Source organism: Cydia pomonella, chromosome 18 (assembly GCF_033807575.1).
Source record: "Cydia pomonella isolate Wapato2018A chromosome 18, ilCydPomo1, whole genome shotgun sequence".
Classification (NCBI taxonomy): Eukaryota; Metazoa; Arthropoda; class Insecta; order Lepidoptera; family Tortricidae; genus Cydia; species Cydia pomonella.
In genome coordinates, this window is record NC_084720.1 from 5,969,723 (window position 1) to 5,991,879 (window position 22,157).

General features: G+C 40.2%; 1 protein-coding gene across 1 annotated transcript; it reads right to left on the minus strand.

Annotated features, from left to right (window-relative positions):
• Positions 1-48: 48 nt before the first annotated feature.
• Positions 49-21,945, minus strand: LOC133527829 (protein FAM91A1). The gene is made up of 21 exons (XM_061865014.1): positions 21,337-21,945; positions 20,995-21,079; positions 20,168-20,275; positions 18,616-18,717; positions 17,632-17,813; positions 16,271-16,371; positions 15,632-15,809; positions 14,839-14,972; positions 14,627-14,726; positions 14,006-14,113; positions 13,465-13,551; positions 11,918-12,096; positions 11,455-11,621; positions 11,118-11,293; positions 10,183-10,252; positions 9,929-10,072; positions 9,188-9,379; positions 7,289-7,647; positions 6,876-6,979; positions 6,110-6,179; positions 49-5,755 (listed from the first exon to the last, which is right to left on the minus strand). Exons 1-21 carry the CDS (start codon positions 21,406-21,408, stop codon positions 5,645-5,647), a joined length of 2,829 nt encoding a protein of 942 aa, XP_061720998.1. The 5' UTR covers positions 21,409-21,945; the 3' UTR covers positions 49-5,644.
• Between the last annotated feature and the right edge of the window lie 212 nt (positions 21,946-22,157).

Genomic DNA, 22,157 nt, shown 5'->3' on the forward strand with positions numbered 1-22,157 from the left:
TAATCCATCAAGCGCATAAGATTCCAGTAATAAATAAAAAGACTGTAATACTTTTATTTACACATACTTTATTAGGTTACTTTACACCTAAAATAATACAATACTTATAAACAAAAACAAGCTTTCTGCATTTGCATATATAGGGCAGCCACCCAACTATGTCACTAGAACTCACTCACTCACTTCTAGTCAGTAGTTATCTCTGTCCAACTGCTCTACTACTGAAACAGATGGCTGGCTTTACAATTGTACACGACTGTGGATGTTGTGCAACAAAGTCCAATAAATGAATATTTTTCACATGTGCCTCAGGAATAAACAAGCGATGAAACAAGACCCTGACTAAATCGGCTGTATTGAACTAGCTGAATGTTAGTTTTAATAGATTTACACGAATTACACTGTGACTTACTATATAGTTTAATTTCCAGGGTAGATGGCGATTACTTGTGGAACTTTTGCGTATTTTTTATACAAACAATATTTATGGAGAAATGCGAAGAGATGATAATATTATTTTACAGTACATATGGGGCTACTTTATAGCACTAGTGCGAGAAGTAGCATATTACGTTACTGTGTCGAACATTTAAAGGGCCATATGTACTGTAAACGTTGTACGATACATGTGCGAATAGGTAATTCGCAACTCGTGTCGATTTAAAACACTCCCTTCGGTCGTGTTTTAATTTATCGCCACTCGTTTCGAATTTCCTATTTTTCGCACTTGTATCGTAATGTACTATTATTGGGACGGAACACTACATCTTCTAATATGAAATTAAAAACTAATGGAAATGAAAAGGGCCCCTGATTGGTCGCCTAATTTAGGTTAGGTTAGACAGTCGAGTTCACAATAGTTATTTGTGCAACAAGAGAGGAAAGTTAGTTTTTATTGCGAGTGTTGATTTTGAGTCCCAAGTAAGCGAAAGATTCTATAATTGAATCACGAGCGAAGCGAGGTATTCTAAGTTAGAATCTTGAGCGTAGCGAGGGACTAAAAAACACGTGATGTAAAATAACTTTGCTCTCGTGTGACACACTACTTTTCACCTCAGTAGTGAGAACATATTAAAGGTTAAAAAATTCAACATCAAGTAAAGTTTTTATTCCTGTATTCATGGCCTTCACTAAATTAAAAAGCTACTTTGTCTCACTACCTGGAGTGAGGAAAGTCGCTCTTTCCACACTCCCTGGAGTGACGAAAGTAGGCTTGTTCGAGTTGCTAAGGCGAAAACATATTTACAAGCCAACTCACCTTCGGCTTCAGGTTTAAAATTAAAACTTGATCGTAAATTCTTGTTTACTGCCAATAAATAATAGTACATTACGATACAAGTGCGAAAAATAGGAAATTCGAAACGAGTGGCGATAAATTAAAACACGACCGAAGGGAGTGTTTTAAATCGTCACGAGTTACGAATTATCTATTCGCACATGTATCGTACAACGTTTTACAGAACATATGGCCCTTTAAATGTTCGACACAGTAACGTAATATGCTAATTTTCGCACTTGTGCGGTAAAGTAGCACCATATGTACTGTAATAGTACATTACAGTCCAGTGCGTAAATCGAAACTTTAAAGGGCCATATGTACTCTGAAACGTTGTACAATACACGTGCTTAAAGGTATTTGCAATTCGTGTTTTAATTTATCGCCACTCGTTGCGATTTCCTACTTTTCACACTTGTATCGTAATGTACTATTACACGTCTCTAAGCCACAGGAAATAAGGTCGTGTAAATATACTTATGGAATGTTGGATTGTATACACGGTGGCCAAAAAATATGTCCATTCTCGTTGCCAGAGAGGTTTTGGGGCTTATAAAAAAAAATACCCTCCCATAGAAAAGGGATCAGCTAAAATGTATGAAACAGCCAGAATTTTTTTTTCGCGATTTCGGGGTTGGTCCCTATAGTAAAAGTTGCTCAGTATAATCCCAAAACCTCCCTGGCAACGGTAATGCACATATTTTTTGGCCAGCTAGGATATGTTTGTGAACTCGAGTGTACATATTTATAAAATTACTCTTGCTTCTTTGATAAAAACCAACTGAAATAGTAAAGACGTACGTACAAATAAGTTCCTATTTAAAACCAAAAGTAACACAAGTCTTAAGGCGGGATTCCACCAGTGTGAGGCACTGTGCGGCGCAAGCACATTCAGTACAAAAAAGCTTGTGCCGCAAACTGGTGGAATTCCGCCTGTAGAAATTACATCAATTAGGACTAATTTAGTTTTGAAAATACATATTTTATTATATAAAAGTTTAATCAGATAAATATTTATATTATACTCGTTGTTTACCTAATACAGCTAATTTTGAAATACAAAATTAATAACAAAAATATTGGTAACCAATAAAAACAAAATTATGAAATTCCTGCCTCATTATAAACTTAATATACATTAACATTTTATAAATGTACATTTTATGGTAAAGCTCCAGTCAGTAATATGACTATAACTGGGGCCTATTTCTCAAACGGTATTATACTTGACGCGCCAAATGATGATCCCTATGACAGCTCATTTTTGTACGGAGTAACTGTCAATGTACTGTGTTTAGACTTATTGGTACTTTAACACATTTTATTTTATTTTGAAATGTATTAATAGGCGGGTCCACACAGAGCGAGCAAGCGAGCACGTACGTGCGAGGCATATTCCTCACGCACAACCCGGCCAGTGTAGACGTGCCTCAGCCGAAGCGGCGCGTGCGTTTTCCTCGCCCGCTCGTATGCTCGATCTGTGTGGACCCGGCAGCCGTGTCTTATCCAACCTCGACATTGGCAGAATCATCAACACCTTGATGGAGCCATAACACGAAAAATTGATTGATTAATTAAGTAAGTAATAAAAATACGATAAAACCTATTTCTTCAATTATTTTTAATATTAGGTCTATCCAAACGTTATTTGGAGCGACTGTCATACGGATCATCATTCGCGGCGTCAGGTATAGTCTAATATTATTAGTCTGTTGCCATGGTAACCCATACGACTTGACAGGGGCCCATTTCTCGAAAGGAATTCGACTAATTAGTCCACGAACTGTCAGTTCGTATGGGTTACCATGGCAACACACTAATAATATTAGACTAATACCGTTCGAGAAATGGGCCCCTGGTAAGAATCGGGTGTGTACAGTACAGTACGTCACGTAATACCCTTATGAACCCTACCCTACCCATACTGAGTAGAATGTACAACTTTCTTACCTAGATCTGTCGACCCGTACAAACAGTACAGTACTGTAGATTCAATATAAATTATTATTTATTTATAAAATATAATATAATATTTTAAACTAAGGTATTGAATTGACCCAAACTATGGATTTAATGTAAACGTGCTATGTCTGAATATAAAAACAGCTTATGGAGATCTAAAATTTCTATGGTGATCATCCATCTTCAATATCGCTATTATTCCTATTTCATCTACTTATTTATAACATCTCTATTTTGTATAAACAAATTGGCGTGCTGAATTAATTTATCATTTAATAATAACAAAGCTACAAATTACAGTTTAAAACTAACTCCAAATGCGTGGATAGTTTTTCCAGTAAATTATGTTTATTAATCTTCGCGACCCAATTTCAATCAATCACATGCAGGTACAGTCAGCTGCAGAGAAAAGGTAAGAGAGAAGGTTGCCGGCCTTTAAGATGGGAGTAGAGTCAGACCAAGATAAGTTGGCAGTGATTTTGACAGTTCAGACAGTGCAAGGGTTATTTTAAACGTCAAACTTCTATGAAATTATATTGCACAAACTGGGCTATCAAAATCGTTGCCAACTTAGCTTAATCGGCCTCTACGCTCTTTTCTTGAAGGTTTGAAGGTCGTATCTGTCCGAAAATACCGCAAGCGACAATTCATTCCACAGTTTAGCTGTGCGAGGTTAGAAGTTTCTGGAGAAAACATAATGATATAATAATCGCGAACCTTGTTACCAATTTCGATATCAAAAGGACTGGACCGGAAAGCTGTTTTCTACATGTATATACTAGGATTTTATCTACATTCTATAATATTCTAGACGACAGTCTCTAAAATCTTTTCACTAACAGGAAATTGGAAATATTTTACTAAACTGTCGAGTAAAACATAGTTTTTATTCTAATAATAATCTTTTAATCACATTAATACTTGAACTTTGTAAAAATAAGATGGCGGTTAATAATTGACTTTCTAGCATATTCATTAAAAATCTAATAAAACAAAAACATTGTTTTAACCGATGTTTTCTCAATGCCAACGGTCATTGCTATATTTATATTTATATTCTAGCATTCAACGTGCGCTTTAGAAATATATTATGAGTATGAATTAAAAAATATATATATTGCAAAATCAAATTTAGATACTACTACTAAAGTATATATTACTTTAGGCAAATTAAAAAGCGGACACGATGCGCAAAAGTTAGAACATCAATTCTTATGCTACCCAGTTTGTACAATGCAAGCATCGCACATTTCTCGCGTCAGCGTTAAAATTAAATATAATGACTTTATAATAATTGCTGTATTTGCGATTACGCCATACATCGATTTATGGATTAGTTTACGTTTATACGTGCTCCTAGCTAGTACTCATGTACCTTGGTTATCAATAAATACATATACCAAAATCAGTGTTTCCATCAAGGCTACAATCAACCATCAAGAATCATATCAGCTCAGATGTACATCCCGTACACAGTTACTTCATCAGACCACTCAGTCATTTACAATACTATATTTAGTACAACATAGCGAATATATTAATACGTGAACACAAAATATGGCCAGGAGTAAACAAACTTTAAAATAATATAAATATCCGCGTCATATACACTAACATCACCTACTGCGGGTCAAACAGTAGCGATTTTAACATCTGCTGTCGTGGCATCACTTTCTAACAAGTACGCAAGAGCAGTAGTGACGCATGTCACGGTAGAAGTTCATCGAGTCAAAGATAATTGATTATTATATAGAGGTAAAGTCTAAGAAAAAAACGTGCTCCATGTTTTGACATCCAAAACAGAAGGCGCTGTACTGCGCCATATGTTTACCTGTCAAATTCGAAGGACGAAATTGTCTTCGATTTTACGCATCTTACTCAATCAATGTATTTTTGGTTGTATTCAGATTTGTGGTAAGGCCGAGTCTTACAGCTGCGATCGTGGCCACAGATGGTCTCGCCGGAAGATTAGCACCGACTTTCGGGTCAGCATTACGATGAGGCGAGCACATTTCGTGGTAAACTATACCTATGTGATATGTTTCAAATTTATTTTTGTCGTATTATAATTTTGAATAACGTTTAAGTTTATCAGGAATAAAATATATAATTTGTGATTTCTGAAGTTAAAAGTTTAACCATATCCGTATAGGTGATCTTAGTGAATATCATGTATAACTGTGTGAATGTATGACAGTTAACAGACCATTTGTAGCCCTTATTCCATCGACATAAGGTCTACCCATGCTGTTATATTTGTTGCTCTTAGTACATAATAAACAGTCGATATATTCATCTGCACGGCGAACGGACATCGAATACGCATTCTAAACTTAATACACACGAAGGTCTCTTTCGCACAGCGGCGTGGTTATGGACAAATCGACAGAAGTGAGCGAGAAGGCGTCATTTCCCGCTCCACTCGCTGATGCGGCCGTTTTCAAACGCCAGGTTTTTCCGCGGCAAGGGGACCAGGGTACCTCGCTTTACTATGCCCATGTCTTCTCCTGGGTAGTACTGGAAATGTATAAATTATGTGTAAGAAACGATCAATGCACTGTAAAAGTTTTAACTAAAAGAAAGTTTAATAAATGATTAATCGATCAGGCGAGCCATATATATGATTGCCACTTACGTGGTATAAAAAAAAAACAATGTTAAACCAGAAAATAAATCGTAATGAGCTTACTAACGGTCCTGAATGAAAAGCAAACTTAGTTATCGAACTATTAGGCCGCGGACTGGATGCACGCCCGATTCCGAGCGGCGCGATCAAAATGTATAGACTTCTATGAACCTGTTTTGGACGACAGCCCGCCGCCCCGCTCGCCGCGTGCGTCTAGGCCCCGGCCTTACATCTATGAGACTTACTTGGCATTGTGACACAAATTTTAAAACATCCGAGCATAGGAACTCATTATCTTCCTTAATTTTATCCAATCTGAAATAAAATTGAAAATCAACCACATACATGAGAACAATGATAACACAAAAATGTATACATATAAACCATTTTTAACTCGTCGCCCTTCCCCCAGAGCACATCTAAAGTACTCCCCCAATAGGAGTCAGTCAAAGGTAACAACTAGAGATGCCACGAATATTCAGCAACTATTCGGTATTCGGCCATTTTGCCGAATAATTGGTATTAGGCTTATTGTTGCCTACTATTCGGCCGAATACCGAATACCTGGTCCAGCTACCTAAAATGAAAAAATACACAATAAAAATAACCGCAAACCATGTTTTCTTGGAAAGTTGTTAAATATGAAGACCCTGTTTTTGAGCAGTTTGTTTATTACAAATCATTTTATTTTTATGATGGGTCTGATGATTGACTCTAACTAGTAACAACATTCACTAGTTGAGCTACATTCATTGAGCGACAAAAGTTAAATCTTAGCAAATGTTGTGCTTTGTTGGAGAACAGTTTTCATAATTAACGTGAGTCAAAATGTTCGCATGTTTTGCCGAATATTCGGCGCTACGGCCGAGAGCGGAGCCGAATATTTGGTATTCGGCTAAAACCACTATTCGGGGCATTTCTAGTAACAACACCTTTAACTAACTACTTTTGGAGGACCCGTAACACCTTTGACTGGGAGGGGCGCGTAGTTTTAAATACTTATTTACTTACAATTCTGGTTCCGCTATCCGGTCAGCTAAACAGTTACAAATCTTCTCACAGAGCACCTCGTCAAACAATGGAATGCCAAATTGGAGATCAAGTATAGTCCATTTCTGAAAAATAAATAAAAGAAAATATCAAGCAACATTTTTTTGATAAATTATACATACTCGGTAATAAAGGAATAAATACACATGATCTGGCATGATTAATATTAGACAGAACCATCAGATAAAATTATATTAGTAATTATACAAACATAGTTTACTAGTGCTTGCAATCAGCCGGCAGCCATGTACTTTGAGCATGTTAGCATGTATCAGCAAAGCTAGCCACGCAAGTTGCCCGCGCTTTAAAGTGCTCCAGCTACATTGCCCCGTGTGCAAGCATTTTTCAATATAAAAAAAAAACTTAAATCATACCTCTGGTTTACAAGTCTCATCGTCAGTATGCGCCGTGTCAACTCCACTATCGCCCTCCGCCATCTCCGTCAACTTGTCGCTCAACTGCGTAAACATCGATATCGACTCCTCCGCCGGGCTCAACAAATCGTTCAACTGCTTCTCTTTCTCAAAATTGAAATCCGCGCTCGAGGAACGACGGATATCGTCTGAGATAGACTCCTTGCTTCGCCATTCTTTGGATTTGTCTTTCAAGTCTTCTATGCTGGTGGAGGAGGAATGTATGGTGACTAGATCGTCGCTTGAAGGAAGGGACTCCTTGCTTCGTGTGGTGTCGCCGATCGCGAGGTTGTCGAGTTCTTCGCGGAGTAGCTGACCACCTGCGTAATTTATTTATCTTTATTTTTCTTTCATTCTAGGCTAGGTTTTTATAATATGGATACAAAAGTAAAATACAAAGTTATACCAAAACAATACAAAAACGTATTATAAAAAACCTAACCTAGGGTGCCACCAGCAGCGGGGCAGGTCCCAACCTGCCGGTGGTCAGGGCCGCAGAGAGAGGAACCGCCGGACTATCCGCGCCGTGTCCAAGATTACCGCCTTCTGCATCTGACCCTTGATCCAACCTCCCAGCGAGTCTCTCAAGGTGTTGGTTGAGACTTTTCGGTATGAGACCGTTCGCTGAAACGACTATCGGGACAATGATCGTCGAGTCAACATCCCACATGGCGGTTATATCAATTTATTTATTATTAGATCTAATCAATGTACCATATTCTGACGGTTGCCATTGGCCGGCGAGCTAGTCTTGCTGTCCGTGGACGGGGTGACCGCGAAGTGCGACTCGATCGGCGACTGCAGGCGCTTGTCGTCCGACTGGTCAACGACACAAAATCAACTTACCTTCCACCGTGGTGAAGCCATTGGCCGGCGAGCTAGTCTTGCTGTCCGTGGACGGGGTGACCGCGAAGTGCGAGTCTATCGGCGACTGCAGCCGCTTGTCGTCCGACTTGTCGCCCGACTGGTCAACGACACTAAATCAATTTACCTTCCACCGTAGTGACGACATTAGCCGGCGAGCTAGTCTTGCTGTCCGTGGACGGGGTGACCGCGAAGTGCGACTCGATCGGCGACTGCAGGCGCTTGTCGTCCGACTTGTCGCCCGACTGGTCAACGACACTAAATCAACTTACCTTCCACCATAGTGAAACCATTGGCCGGCGAGCTAGTCTTGCTGTCCGTGGACGGGGTGACCGCGAAGTGCGACTCGATCGGCGACTGCAGGCGCTTGTCGTCCGACTTGTCGCCCGACTGGTCAACGACACTAAATCAATTTACCTTCCACCGTAGTGACGACATTAGCCGGCGAGCTAGTCTTGCTGTCCGTGGACGGGGTGACCGCGAAGTGCGACTCGATCGGCGACTGCAGGCGCTTGTCGTCCGACTTGTCGCCCGACTGGTCAACGACACTAAATCAACTTACCTTCCACCATAGTGAAACATTGGCCGGCGAGCTAGTCTTGCTGTCCGTGGACGGGGTGACCGCGAAGTGCGACTCGATCGGCGACTGCAGGCGCTTGTCGTCCGACTTGTCGCCCGACTGGTCAACGACACTAAATCAACTTACCTTCCACCATAGTGAAACCATTGGCCGGCGAGCTAGTCTTGCTGTCCGTGGACGGGGTGACCGCGAAGTGCGACTCGATCGGCGACTGCAGGCGCTTGTCGTCCGACTTGTCGCCCGACTGGTCAACGACACTAAATCAACTTACCTTCCACCGTGGTGAAGCCATTGGCCGGCGATCTAGGCTTGCTGTCCGTGGACGGGGTGACTGCGAAGTGCGACTCGATCAGCGACTGCAGGCGCTTGTCGTCCGACTTGTCGCCCGACTGGTTAACGACACTAAATCAACTTACCTTCCACCGTGGTGAAGCCATTGGCCGGCGAGCTAGTCTTGCTGTCCGTGGACGGGGTGACTGCGAAGTGCGACTCGATCGGCGACTGCAGCCGCTTGTCGTCCGACTTATCGCCCGACTCGGTCGACGATATCGACACCTCGCTTACGGGTTTCGCTATGCCGCACACATCTTTCATTTTGCGCGACGGAACTAAAATATCCAGAGGACTTTAAATTTTAATCGTGCGTGGATTCTTGTGTTGGTAAACTATAACTAACAATTTATAAATAATACAACAACAAACTACACATTTAAACCATCCCCGTTGTCGTGTATATACGACGTTGGCGTTAAAAAAGGTTTAATGTTTAAATCAATTGGAACTACAAAAGAAAAGAATAGTTATTTACGATACAAGTGCGAAAAATAGGAAATTCGAAACGAGCGGCGATAAATTAAAACACGACTGAAGGGAGTGTTTTAAATGGGCACGAGTTGCAAATTACCTATTCGCACATGTATCGTACAACGTTTTACAGTACATAGGGGGTTTTTTAATGTTCGACATAGTAACGTAATATGCTAATTTTCGCACTAGTGCGGTAAAATAGCACCATATGTACTGTAAATGATATAATTAAGTCGCTGTTAGTAAAAGTTTTCAGGACAATAATTTTCAGATTTTTTGGTTGAAGTTTCTATAAATTAGAGGGTTTTGGATTTTAATTTCAAATAATAGTTATGGTTTTTTTAACTTACCGAGTTGCACGGTAGGGGGAGGGCGTGCGCCCAAATCAGGAACTCCTATGTCAGCTAGTGTCACGTAGCCGACAGAGCGAGACAGCCGTAGCCGAGACGCTAGCCGTCTCAGTCCGCCATGCCGCGCCCATAAAGCACTGGTCTCTGTTAACGAACAATTGTTTACTCAATATTATAAGCGACCGAATATAAACTCAAATATTGTCTAAGTATCTTTAAGGAGGGAAAATAATTGAGTTAAAATGGTAGTTTACCCGAAGATTTGTCGGCTTCAGGAGGGAACACCACATGTTTTAGCTTCGCCGGTTGCCGAACTCCAACCGCCTGCAAACAAAACACGTAAAACTGTGGAAATACAAATTTAATATGATAAACAATAATTACTAACACTGTCAACGTTCTAAATATTATTTAAAGATTTATTTTGAATCGTTCGATTTTAAACCTAAATAATTATATGTTTAACGCGCGTATAAGGTAAGATGAGATAAGATAAGATGTTTATTTGTAAAGTCATGTACATAAGATGTTATTAAAGTTATACAGTAAGCTTCCATGACACCCTGTTAGGGCACACAAATTGTCTTATATCTAGCTTAATACTAAATTACAGGCTATGCATGCTATTATGTGTAGTATTTGAATTAATGTAGTAAGTTGGAGCCGCCCGCGCCGTCCAGCGCCGCCTCAGTGGGTCTCATGTACCTGCAGCAGCACGGGCCCGCGGCGCAGCGCCGAGTTGGCGGCCTGCAGCGCGGCGGCGGCGGGCAGCGCGCCCGGCGAGCCGCCCGCGCCGTCCAGCGCCGCCTCAGTGGGTCTCATGTACCTGCAGCAGCACGGGCCCGCGGCGCAGCGCCGAGTTGGCGGCCTGCAGCGCGGCGGCGGCGGGCAGCGCGCCCGGCGAGCCGCCCGCGCCGTCCAGCGCCGCCTCAGTGGGTCTCATGTACCTGCAGCAGCACGGGCCCGCGGCGCAGCGCCGAGTTGGCGGCCTGCAGCGCGGCGGCGGCGGGCAGCGCGCCCGGCGAGCCGCCCGCGCCGTCCAGCGCCGCCTCAGTGGGTCTCATGTACCTGCAGCAGCACGGGCCCGCGGCGCAGCGCCGAGTTGGCGGCCTGCAGCGCGGCGGCGGCGGGCAGCGCGCCCGGCGAGCCGCCCGCGCCGTCCAGCGCCGCCTCAGTGGGTCTCATGTACCTGCAGCAGCACGGGCCCGCGGCGCAGCGCCGAGTTGGCGGCCTGCAGCGCGGCGGCGGCGGGCAGCGCGCCCGGCGAGCCGCCCGCGCCGTCCAGCGCCGCCTCCGCGCCCCACCACGCCACCACCAGCCGGGAGAAGCCCAGCAGCAACCGCGGCACGCTGCGGACCACCGTGCCTACAAGACAGACAGACATACGAATGTTTAATAATGATTCATGTTTTGGGCTTATGCGGCATACGTCGGACAAACAACTTTGGAATCGACCAATTAAAGTTCAAATTTTAAAGAAAAAATTTTACGACACGGCCAACCTGACACACACTGCGACCCTTTACCTTTCTTCAGTAATAGCGTAGGCGGCCCGTAGCCGGCAACGTGGTACAGGTACAGTCTCATCCACGGCGTGGAGGCCTCGGGCGGGGCCGGGCCCACGTGGGGTAACGCGCCTGCCGCCAAACCAGCGCGGGCTTCGCGGCATAAAGGCGCCGTCGATACCGCCAGCCTGAATACAACGCAAGTTTTACAATAAATTAACCCCAAAAAATACAAGCTAATCAAAAAAAATGTTTATCTTTTATTACGTTTTGACAAATAAGCAACAACAGCGAAAATTATGAACGTTTTATACACATTTAACCGTGTGCCATAATTTACAGATTGTTTAGAAAAATTCGTCAATAGAATGCGCAAGCCTTTCATGACGACTCATTAAAACGATAAGGATCTAAAAGCATTTCTTATAGAGATTTGTTTTTTTCGCAATGATCATCACCTCCCTACTAAAGGGCCTAGACCGACCTGTACTTGTGCTGCAGCAGGCGCGAGCGCTGCGGCGCGCCGAGCGCGTGGAGCGCCTCGCACCGGAGCAGGTCGAGCGGGCGCAGGCGCGGCCGCAGGATGCGCAGCGTGCGCCGCAGGCACGCCGCCGCCGCTAAGTAACGCGCCGCCTCGCCTTCAATTTCAGGGTCCCCTGCCACCTGGGCCATTCCAATATTTAAGGTATTTTTTTCGTCACACTCCTCGCACTATAATGACATTATGGCAGTAGCGGCTAATTACCGTTTTACTAGTGTCCTGGCCAGCTTGCTTGGTACGAACGCCAACTAATAGTTTAGCTCTACTCGCGTTTTTGACACTCATATCGTAAACTCGTTTTTCAAGCATGAATGCCTGAACATTTCATGCATAAATGCTTATTTAATACGAGTCTTTAATTACTGATTTTATCAAGGACAAGAACGTTGATGAGTTTATAAACGATCCTTTAATGACTTTAATACACATTACACAGACAACCTAGCCCCAAACTAAGAAAAATTTGTAGAGTCAGACCAAGCCAAGTCTGCAACGACCCTGGTAGCAAATGCAATGCAAGCGTTATTTTAAACGTCAAACTTCTATGAAATTATGACGTACACATAACACTTGCACCGCGTGTGCCATAAAAATCGTTGCAGACTTATCTTGCTCTAACTTTACTAGGGAGCGATGATATATACATACTTATATAGATAAATACATATTTATGTAGAAAACACCCATGACTCAGAAACAGATACGGGTATCTGTGTTCATCACACAAATATATGTCACAGGGTCGCTACCCACTAGGTCAGACTGCTCATGGTTACCAGACCAGACTGGCCAGACTGGTGACGGTGGTTTGGTTCTTTTTTTAAATATATATTATGAATAAAACAAACAGAAAAGTACACGTACTTTTTTCAATGCCCATAATATAAATCGTCATCGCCACTACACCTCCACGAGATCAAACATCAAACATTTATTCAGCAAATAGGCCACAGGAGCACATGTAATTTTTTTACAAAATAATAAAAAATAAAATAAAAACAAAATACAATTACAAATATAGTATCAATGAAATATTAGAGACTTTATTAGAAAAGTATACAGTTTCTAAATGTCCAATTACCCAAAAAAAACTATGATAAAAAATGCAACCAACAAATACTAAAATTCTTTAGAGATATAAAAGTCTCTAAGTGCCAGAGATAAAATATAAATTTAAAAAACCGCTCATTCAATTATTCTTAGAGATGTAAAAAGTCTCCAAGACTTGAATGAATATAAAATAATAAATAATTAAAAGACAAAAAATTAAATCAGACAGGCAAGAACCGAATGAAGTGTCTCTCGTTAATGCCACTCAAAAGTAAAGTTACATACTTATAACCTGTAGCCTGTGTAAGCTTAACCAGACCGGTCTCCACAAACAGCACCCGTTCACGAGAACGACGCGTGTCTCAGCCGTCCACGAGCCAGAGCCAGATAACGAGTAATTCAATGTATAATTCAATGAGGTGGCGAAAGTAATCACTTACCTTATCTAATTCCATAAGTAAACTATCCAGACTTTCATCGCAAATCTTGCCAACTTCAAATAACGTAACAGCATGTGTTTTGAGATCCTAAAACAAACACATTACTTATTTGAATTATATATTCAGATGTCTTATAAAAAGATTTGCATCGTGTTACAAGATAAGGGACCTTACTTATTACGCTTGAAGTGTAGCTGCAGTTAAAAATCAACTTTCATGTATTGCCAAAGAAGTTACCTACTATTGCGCAATGCAGTAAAAAAAAAAAAAATAGTGAATTAATGATGATATGGTAAAAAGAAATCAGACTTTTGTAAGGTTCTGTACCCAAAGGGTGAAACGGGACCCTATAACTAACCGTGATAGCTATACAGTTGAAACAGATGATGTATTTCTGTTGCCGCTATAACAACAAATACTAAAAAGTACGGAACTCTCGGTGGGCGAGTCCGACTCGCACTTGTCCGGTTTTTTTAATGAAAGAGCCAATAGTAAGGTCCCTTTTTGCATTGAACGGCACATTAATATTAGAATTGTGTACCGGTGAAAGGTTTCCCATCATGAGGTAGGCTGCTAAAGTAGAGTCGAAGAGAAGCGCCACCCTCTTGACGCCACTGTTGGTGGAGTTGTCGTTCATGTCTTGACAGCTCTGTAAATAAACCATATCACGGATAATGTCTAAATTTTTTTTTGTTTTCGACAATATTAAAAACCCTAATGCTATTGGACATGGCGCATAAACTCGTAGCTTGTTGTGGCACAGAAGTGTGCCAACAGTAGGTATGCTCAAGATATATGTACAGCCAGCTGCAGAGATAGTCGACCCCCCTGTATACAAACTTAGATGCAGGGGGCTCAGGTATCTCGGCACCTAACTGTGCATGCACTAGTTACTCACGTGTGTTGTCTGGCGCGGGCTATTTACGCATGCTATCTTTACTAACCTGCACCTTTACCTGCTCTAGTTACGTATAACGTGCGGGTTAGCAGGTAACTTGCACAATCGGCACATGCTCTTGCCGCTGGACTTTACAGGTACCGTTGCTTACAATGCATATAATCCGCGCAAGTACCTCAAAATGTGTAAGGTACATGCACCGTATGCAAAAGCCAATAACTAAAGTTATAGCAGCGCCCTATGGTATTTGGTAGCCGATTGTACCTGTTTGGACGTGGACGGTTCCTTCATAAGTACGGGCTCCATTTGCAATACCTCCTCTTCCATGTTGGGGTTAAATGTTAGCGGCGATATTTGACTGTACCTGAAAAAAATGTTTATAATTAAAACGGCCTGATACTTTGAAGTAATCCTAGTGGTGCGTCAAGCTAAACTAGTCTTAGTTGCTTTGTCAATAAGTTCTACAGTGGACTAACTGTGGGTGTAAAGGCTGTGTGAGCGCTGTACGCCACGAGGGGTGCGGGTTGGGGACCCGCGGCGGTTGAAGGTGCTGAGCGAAGCCCAGGCGGCAGTACAGGGACACCGCCTGCTTCACTAGGCTGCATTCAACCTAAAAGAATAGACAACATTTCACACACATTTGTACTTTAGTCACGTTGTAAAATAGCTATAAAGTGGGATTTTTCGACAATAATTAAATTTTTGATATATATATAACCTCATAAGACCGCCATACAACATTTTCCTATCTTTAATTTGAACTTTGTCGTATAGTAAATTGGGATGAATTTAGTTTGTTTGAGAAATCAATGAAACAAAAGAAATGCTACTTTATTTGGGTTATGAAAGATTATAATTAAAATGACACGGATTATACGTTTTAACCTTAATACTACTTATCAAGACTATTCTGACAAAACAAGGTCTGTTTTAGTAAAGTAGCTCTCATATCAAGCCAATAACTTTTATATTCTCAGCTCCCTTAGAGTGTTTATCAATGGACACGATCACCTTGTAGAGTAGCGTATCAAAGTAGTCTCAGGCTTCATGACGAACTCTATAGTAATGTGGACCTTAATTCGTCGCAATAAAGTCGACATTCACTCCTGAAACACTGTCGCTAATTCAGCCCCCGTAGCGTTCATCAATGGAGACGAATGCCTTATATAATAACGTCCTGGAGTAGTCTCCAGCGACGCGGTTAACGACGAACTCTTTTAAGGGCTTAAAGTAGACGTTATGTCAAGTCAATAAAGTTTATTTTCGTACCTGTAACACCGCTGCTAGCTCAGCCACCGTAGTGTGTTCGTCAATGGAGACGAAGACCTTGTATAGTAACGTCTCGAAGTAGTCGCCAGCGACGCGGTTCATGACAAACCCCTTTAACGGCGGGACAGACACGCGGTCTTCAGCCGTGATCGGGACATCCAGGTAAATTAGCCCGCGCCTACAAAAATAACAAGAGTTATTTGTGCAACAAATAAATAAAGTTGGTTTTTGCTGCTTTGCAGCAATCGAAACATTCTTTTATAGAATTAACATGTATTTATATATACAGAAGTACTACAGAAACAACAAATACTAAAAAGAAGAAGAAAGAACGAATAATAAGTTTACACAGCGTGGATTTTTTTAATGGGTCACTAAGAGCAGCTATCGGATCCCGTGCTGAAACGCCTAAATCGTCTTAGAAGATTTACCCTTAATTTTAAATTAACAATGACTGGCATTTAGAGATTTTGAAAAATTATACAGTCAGCAAGTACCTAATTGTCAATATTGTCAAAAACATTTTTTGATGCCAAAAGATTCCATTTCTGCGCATGATCAAAAGCTTCTTAGAGACCAACCTAAAGAAAATGTTATTCATTCATTTAGTTACTTACATCCTGCTAAGCATGTAGTTACCTGTACAAGGTCTTAACGATGTTGTAGTCGAGCGTGCCGGCAGTTTGCGAGCCTCGGTCGATCAGCAGGTCAATCAGCTCCCGTTCCTGGTCGCTGAGCGGCTAGCAACAAACGGATTAGTTGGCACACCAGTCGGTTAGCTTGGTCACAGAAGCGATAATACATTGGAATTATAGAGGGTGGGGCCATTCTACTTATCTTATTGAAATATCTACACAAACTATCTGTAGGGCTAAGATCTCTTTATCATTTGTCACCATCCCTGTCACATTCTAACAAGCATGTAAGCGCGAAAGTGACGGGCGTAGTGACAAGTGAACCGATGATGTTAATTTGCTGTCAAACAGACATCATTCAGTTATCACTTAATGCTACTGTAAATATCCTTAAATCTAGTAACTGAGTGGTCTAATGTGTGTTTTAACAAATTAATTCCTTTTATATCATTCCTTTACCATTACAAACATAATTAACATGTCAGAAAGACGAAAAGTAGAATGACCCACTAAAATAATGCGACTTTTGCAGCTATACAGCCATCCATGCATTCACTGACACCAGAAAAAATCGCGTGATCGTTAACGCGAGTTTCAGTGCCACAAAAGTCACCTATTATTCTGTCTCTCAGATCCGCTTTCGTAATAAAATAACTACTCGTAGCCTTCTTGTATAGGTATTTGTTAATCTAATCAGTTTTTAGATTTTGAATGGTTAATAAAAATTTAAACATGAAAACCACATTCCAAGAATATTCTAAAAATATCAACACTCAAACTTATTACCAGCACACAGGGTCTAACTTAACCTCGGCTTCTAACACATGTCCGAGCTCGATCCGCTACCAAGGCTGCATTGGAATGTTGAGTGGAACCCGCGGCAGTACCGCCTTGGTGGCTTTGGAGCACCCACGACGGCCCAGCGAGCGCGACTTGGCTACTTCAGCTCCAGATATCAAACAATACTCAACCTTATTACAAACATTTAGTTTCTAATACGTAGCCAAGCTCGATCCGCCACCACGGCTGCATGGGAATGTTGAGTGGGACACTCAGCAGTAACGCCTTGATGGCTTTGGAGCGCCCGCAGCGTTCGAGAGAGCGTGACTTGGCTACTAGCTCCAGGTATCAAAGAAAACACAACCTTATTACAAACATTTAGGGTTCATTACCTTAGCATCGGCTTCAATACGTAGCCAAGCTCGATCCGCCACCACGGGTGCATGGGAATGTTGAGTGGGACCCGCTGCAGTAACGCCTTGATGGCTTTGGAGCGCCCGCGACGGCCCAGCGAGTGCAACTTGGCTACTAGCTCCAGGTATCAAACAAAACTAAACCTTATTACAAACATTTACGGTTCATTACCTTAACATCGGCTTCCAACACATAGCCCAGCTCGATCCGCCACCACGGCTGCATAGGTATATTCAATGGAACCCTCGGCAGTAACGCCCTAATCGCTTTGGAGCGTCCGCGACGGCCGAGAGAACGTGATTTGGCGACGAGCTCGAGGTATTCGTTGCGGCCTATGCCTAGTAAGCGAAGACCTGAAATGTGTCATTGTAAGTACAGTCAAAGAATTTAATTTCAGTATCATTTCGTACTTGTCACAGTGACGATCAATACAAAAGTCCCTAGAGACCTCATCCTCATACTATTGTCGTACGAAATGGTACTGAAATTAAGCTCCTTGACCGTATCTTGACTTGCGCTAATTTAAGGTCAATGAAACTGGTCAAACGCTACAAATAATAAAAGTGGAAGATACAGGAATAACAAGACAGTTTTTTTTGTGAATGCCAGGAGGAGCTAATTTCGGCAAAAGTTAAAAAAGTTTTTTTTTTTTAGTTTCTTCTTAGGTGGTTAGGAATTTTTGAAGTTGATATTTAAATATTCTTTTACGCTTTTTTGAAATACTGGCGATGACACAGCTTGATATAAAAATATTTTTTTTTAGAGTGATTATATTTATGAATATTATTAAACATATTACCAATTTATATTATTTTGCATCATGTCAACACAAATGTTTAAACATATTCTAAATTAAGAGATGATGAATAGAGTTGTGCCTTTTTCAAGAATATTTTGTCAAATAATGTAATATAAAAATAAATAAATTGTAATTAGAAAGTAAACTTGAATAGCTCAGCCGGCCTAGCCAAGGTGACAATCACTATCGATTCGACAACGAATCTTGTGTCTCTCTATCACTCTTCCATATTAGTGCGACAGTGACAGTTGCGTTTCGATCGCTACGGAGCGTAAGCGATTTGCACGTTGGCTACGCGGCCAGCTGGTTAAACCTCCTTAAATTACTGTAAAAAGCCTATAAGAATAATGTCTTACAATCGGCAGCGGTGAAGTTGGGCATGGTGTCGTAGCTCTTCTCCAGCTCGATCAGCAACGCCACCACCTCCGCGTAGTAGATGAACGGGGTTATCCGCAGACCTGACAAATGCCAACAAAATAATAGGTGTCATCTTATGTGAACGCTTACTTGTTGAAATTTTAACTGTCACTACTCATGGGTCAAACATGGGTGAAAATATTTTAATTTGTGTGTTTTACAAGTAGTCACACTACTATTTAAACTATATGCCTGCCTGCAAGCGTGAACGGAAGACGCTGGTTCGATTTCAGCCCCGGGCATTGGAGGCCTTGGTCATTTTTTCCCTTTGTATATGACATTTATTTCGTTAACATTAACCCTTTGATGACAACAGGTTTCAGTTTAATATTAGCCTGCATGAATTGCAATAATTTATAATGGCATGTTATCTATAATAAGCGTGGCTTTTTAAAGGGTTAAACTAATTTTATGCTTTAAACACGTAAATTAAACCGTAAACATGGTTTACAATCTTATTGTTTAAAAAAATACAGTCAATGTTTTATGTTAAGGAAAACAATCTTATCTACATAATACTATCTATACATTCTTTTCCATGATTGTCACTGTATATTATTTTAAACTCTTTCATTGCCATGAATTTTATTACACTCAATTAGTAGTTCCTGTACTCTAATAGATACATCCGCATTAATATCTGTCATTCTAAAATAGTCTCTATACTATAGCATGTATGAACAGTCAGCAAAAGTATTAGCTTAGCACCCCTGCATACATTTTAATATGCTAAGTACACATAATGAGAATCAAAACTTTGTGATTTGTCTACTTATACATATATCTATCATCTATCTATATATGTAATTGCGCCATATTCAACCAAAATGGTACTTTTTGTTGGTTGTCAAGAAGCTGCTATTTCCATAAAGCTGAAATCAACCTTATCAACAACCGACAATGTGGTACCATTTAGTTGAAAACATCACATTTTTAAACAGATATTTAACACTTTAGTGGGAATGTCAATGCAATTTGTTTATCTAAGTATGTATTACAGATTTTAATTTACATTTTTACCATAGTCATTTAAAACATTTACTGCCAGCGTGAGCTACGCATCATGAGCATAACCGATTATATGGTTTTTTTTTCCTTTAAGAACAGAGAACCTGCCTAGCATATTGCCAAGAGTGTATGTGATTAACTAGGATTAAAGTTAGACTAAGAGTCAAACACAAAAGATCAAATTTAATTTCTAAATTTTGTGAAATAGCATCAGTCTCTTAATAACTTTAATTTAATTTTATTTGTATATTATTGTTGTTATTGTTGTTGTCATCCTAAAGCACCCCAGACGTGCAAAGGGCCTTCACAAGCTCGCGCCACACCTTCCTATCTTCAGCTCGCCTTCTCTATATTTGTATATTAATGTAGACTATTCTGTGATCGTAAATCTAATTTTAAAGGATTGGTTGTGTTAAAAGTAAAACCATCCAGTATAAACTATGATGAGTATAGATAAAAGCATCTAACGCTTGAAAACATTACCTTTGACAATCATATCGGCCAGATGGTAGGGGTACAGCATGAGCCTCTGAATGCTGCTATGCACAAGAGTCTCATAGTATTTCCGTTCATCTTTCTGGACTGTCCGCACTGCAACATAACAACATGTGTTATTATCTTGTATTGTACTGTAAAACTACTGAAACTGTTGATAATCATATTTCTAATTTCATAAACAAAGGACCATAGTATACAATATTGTGATATTATATATTACAAATTATAAGCAAAATATGAGGGTTCTCAGAGAAAAAGTATTTTTCGGGAGTCACTTTTTTTTCTTTTTAGTCCTAGCGAATCTGAGGGCCTCCGCTAGCTGACGCGGATTATCCGGAAAGGACACCCCGTCTAATAGTTAATAAGTTAATAAGAAATGTTATGAACAGCGCTAACTGGTGCGGGCGCGTGCGACGGATTTCGCCTGGGAGCAAGACCCTCGAGCATGCGCATGCGGCGGGCGTCCGCGTCAGCTAGCGGAGGCCCTGAATAGGAATAACCCAATATTTCACAGTTTTTGGAAAAAAAGTGAATGGTACACTTTTAATGGAAAATGCCTATAATTATGTTCTTAAACCTATTGATTTTACTAATTGTAAATAAGTAAAAATTAAACTGTGCTGATTGTACTATTCATAATGACTAAGAAAAAAGTTACCCCTATTATTTTAATCTAGTCACTGTTAAAAACATTTCATAAGGATAGTCACAAAAGTTAAAGACACTTTTTTGTATTCTTGCTTCATAGGTTCTTAGTACAAAATAAAAATATTTATAATAAAAAAACTAGATTTTAAAATAATTAAACTTACCAAGACTTCCTCTATACCGGAGTTGATTTTTAATACTGAATTCAAATATATATTTCTCATATTCCTTGCTAGAATCCCCTAACAGCTGAAATAAATATTTAATCTCACTTCTGTTTCAAAAGGTTAGTTCCAATAAGAATCTCACTAAGATTACAAACAATACAAATAGCAAGCATACCAAGTTTCATATGGATATCAATGTTTTGTTTACTTATATTAAAGTTTGATCATGATTGATAGCAATATGACTAATGACTTGAAGGTATTAAGTATCAAGTATACAGTGTTTAATTACTTTAATAAGCTCAGATTACACAAACTTATCAAACCATATCAGTTTACCTTTTTAACGTTTGCTGGCAGCTTAGCCCATTGTATTTTCTTTCGAACACATTCCTCGACTTCGTCCTCCATGTTAGGAGCTACCTCACCCTTATCGCTACTACATTGAATTATATTCTTTTGCAAATTAAATGTCCTTGAGTAAATTCTACTAGATATTATGATTTGATAAAGGAAAACTAAATTTGCTATATGTTCCGATTGCGCGATGGCGAAGAAACACCGTTCAAAATGTATGACATCCGTGTTAAAAAATAAGTTACTAAATAAATTTGAGGTTTATATGACAATATTGGAAGAAGGTGGTCATTATGGATGATTTAATTAAATACACAACATAAACTTCACTGATTTCGTAAAGTAATAAATGAAACGGATAACAATTACAAGTATTTTTAGTTTTACATTTTTGCTGAGTATGTTTACGAACGTCGCTTGTTTATGTCAAAACTGACACTTGATAGACGTTGCCATATTAATAAGTAAACCCTAAATCGATCATTATAGTTATGACCGATTCTAGGCGATTTTCATCTGCATTTTTTTTCTTCATAAATATTTTTTTCTCGTTATCATTCGACTGAGACGAAGCCAATTAGAGGTTTATGTATTCGAATCAATTCGATTAACATTTAATAATAAGAGTGTTGTACAATTGAGACCTTAAATATTCAGATCTAATAAAAATATACATTTCTACTAAGGCTATACATACATTTTACATTTATACTATGTAGATACATAAATAATGAAAAAAAAACATTAAAATTGACTATAAACTAAACAGGAGTAAAAGTAAACAAAAAGAAAGACACAAATAC

Excerpts from the sequence above, each read along its gene's own strand:
- LOC133527829 (XM_061865014.1), bottom strand. The coding sequence starts at position 21,408 with ATGGAGGACGAAGTCGAGGAATGTGTTCGAAAGAAAATACAATGGGCT. Across the intron at positions 7,648-9,187 it reads TGGCTTCACCACGGTGGAAG|GTGGTCAGCTACTCCGCGAA; the intron begins GTAAGTTGATTT and ends TAAATTACGCAG. Across the intron at positions 5,756-6,109 it reads AATTTGTGTCACAATGCCAA|TACTACCCAGGAGAAGACAT; the intron begins GTAAGTCTCATA and ends ATACATTTCCAG.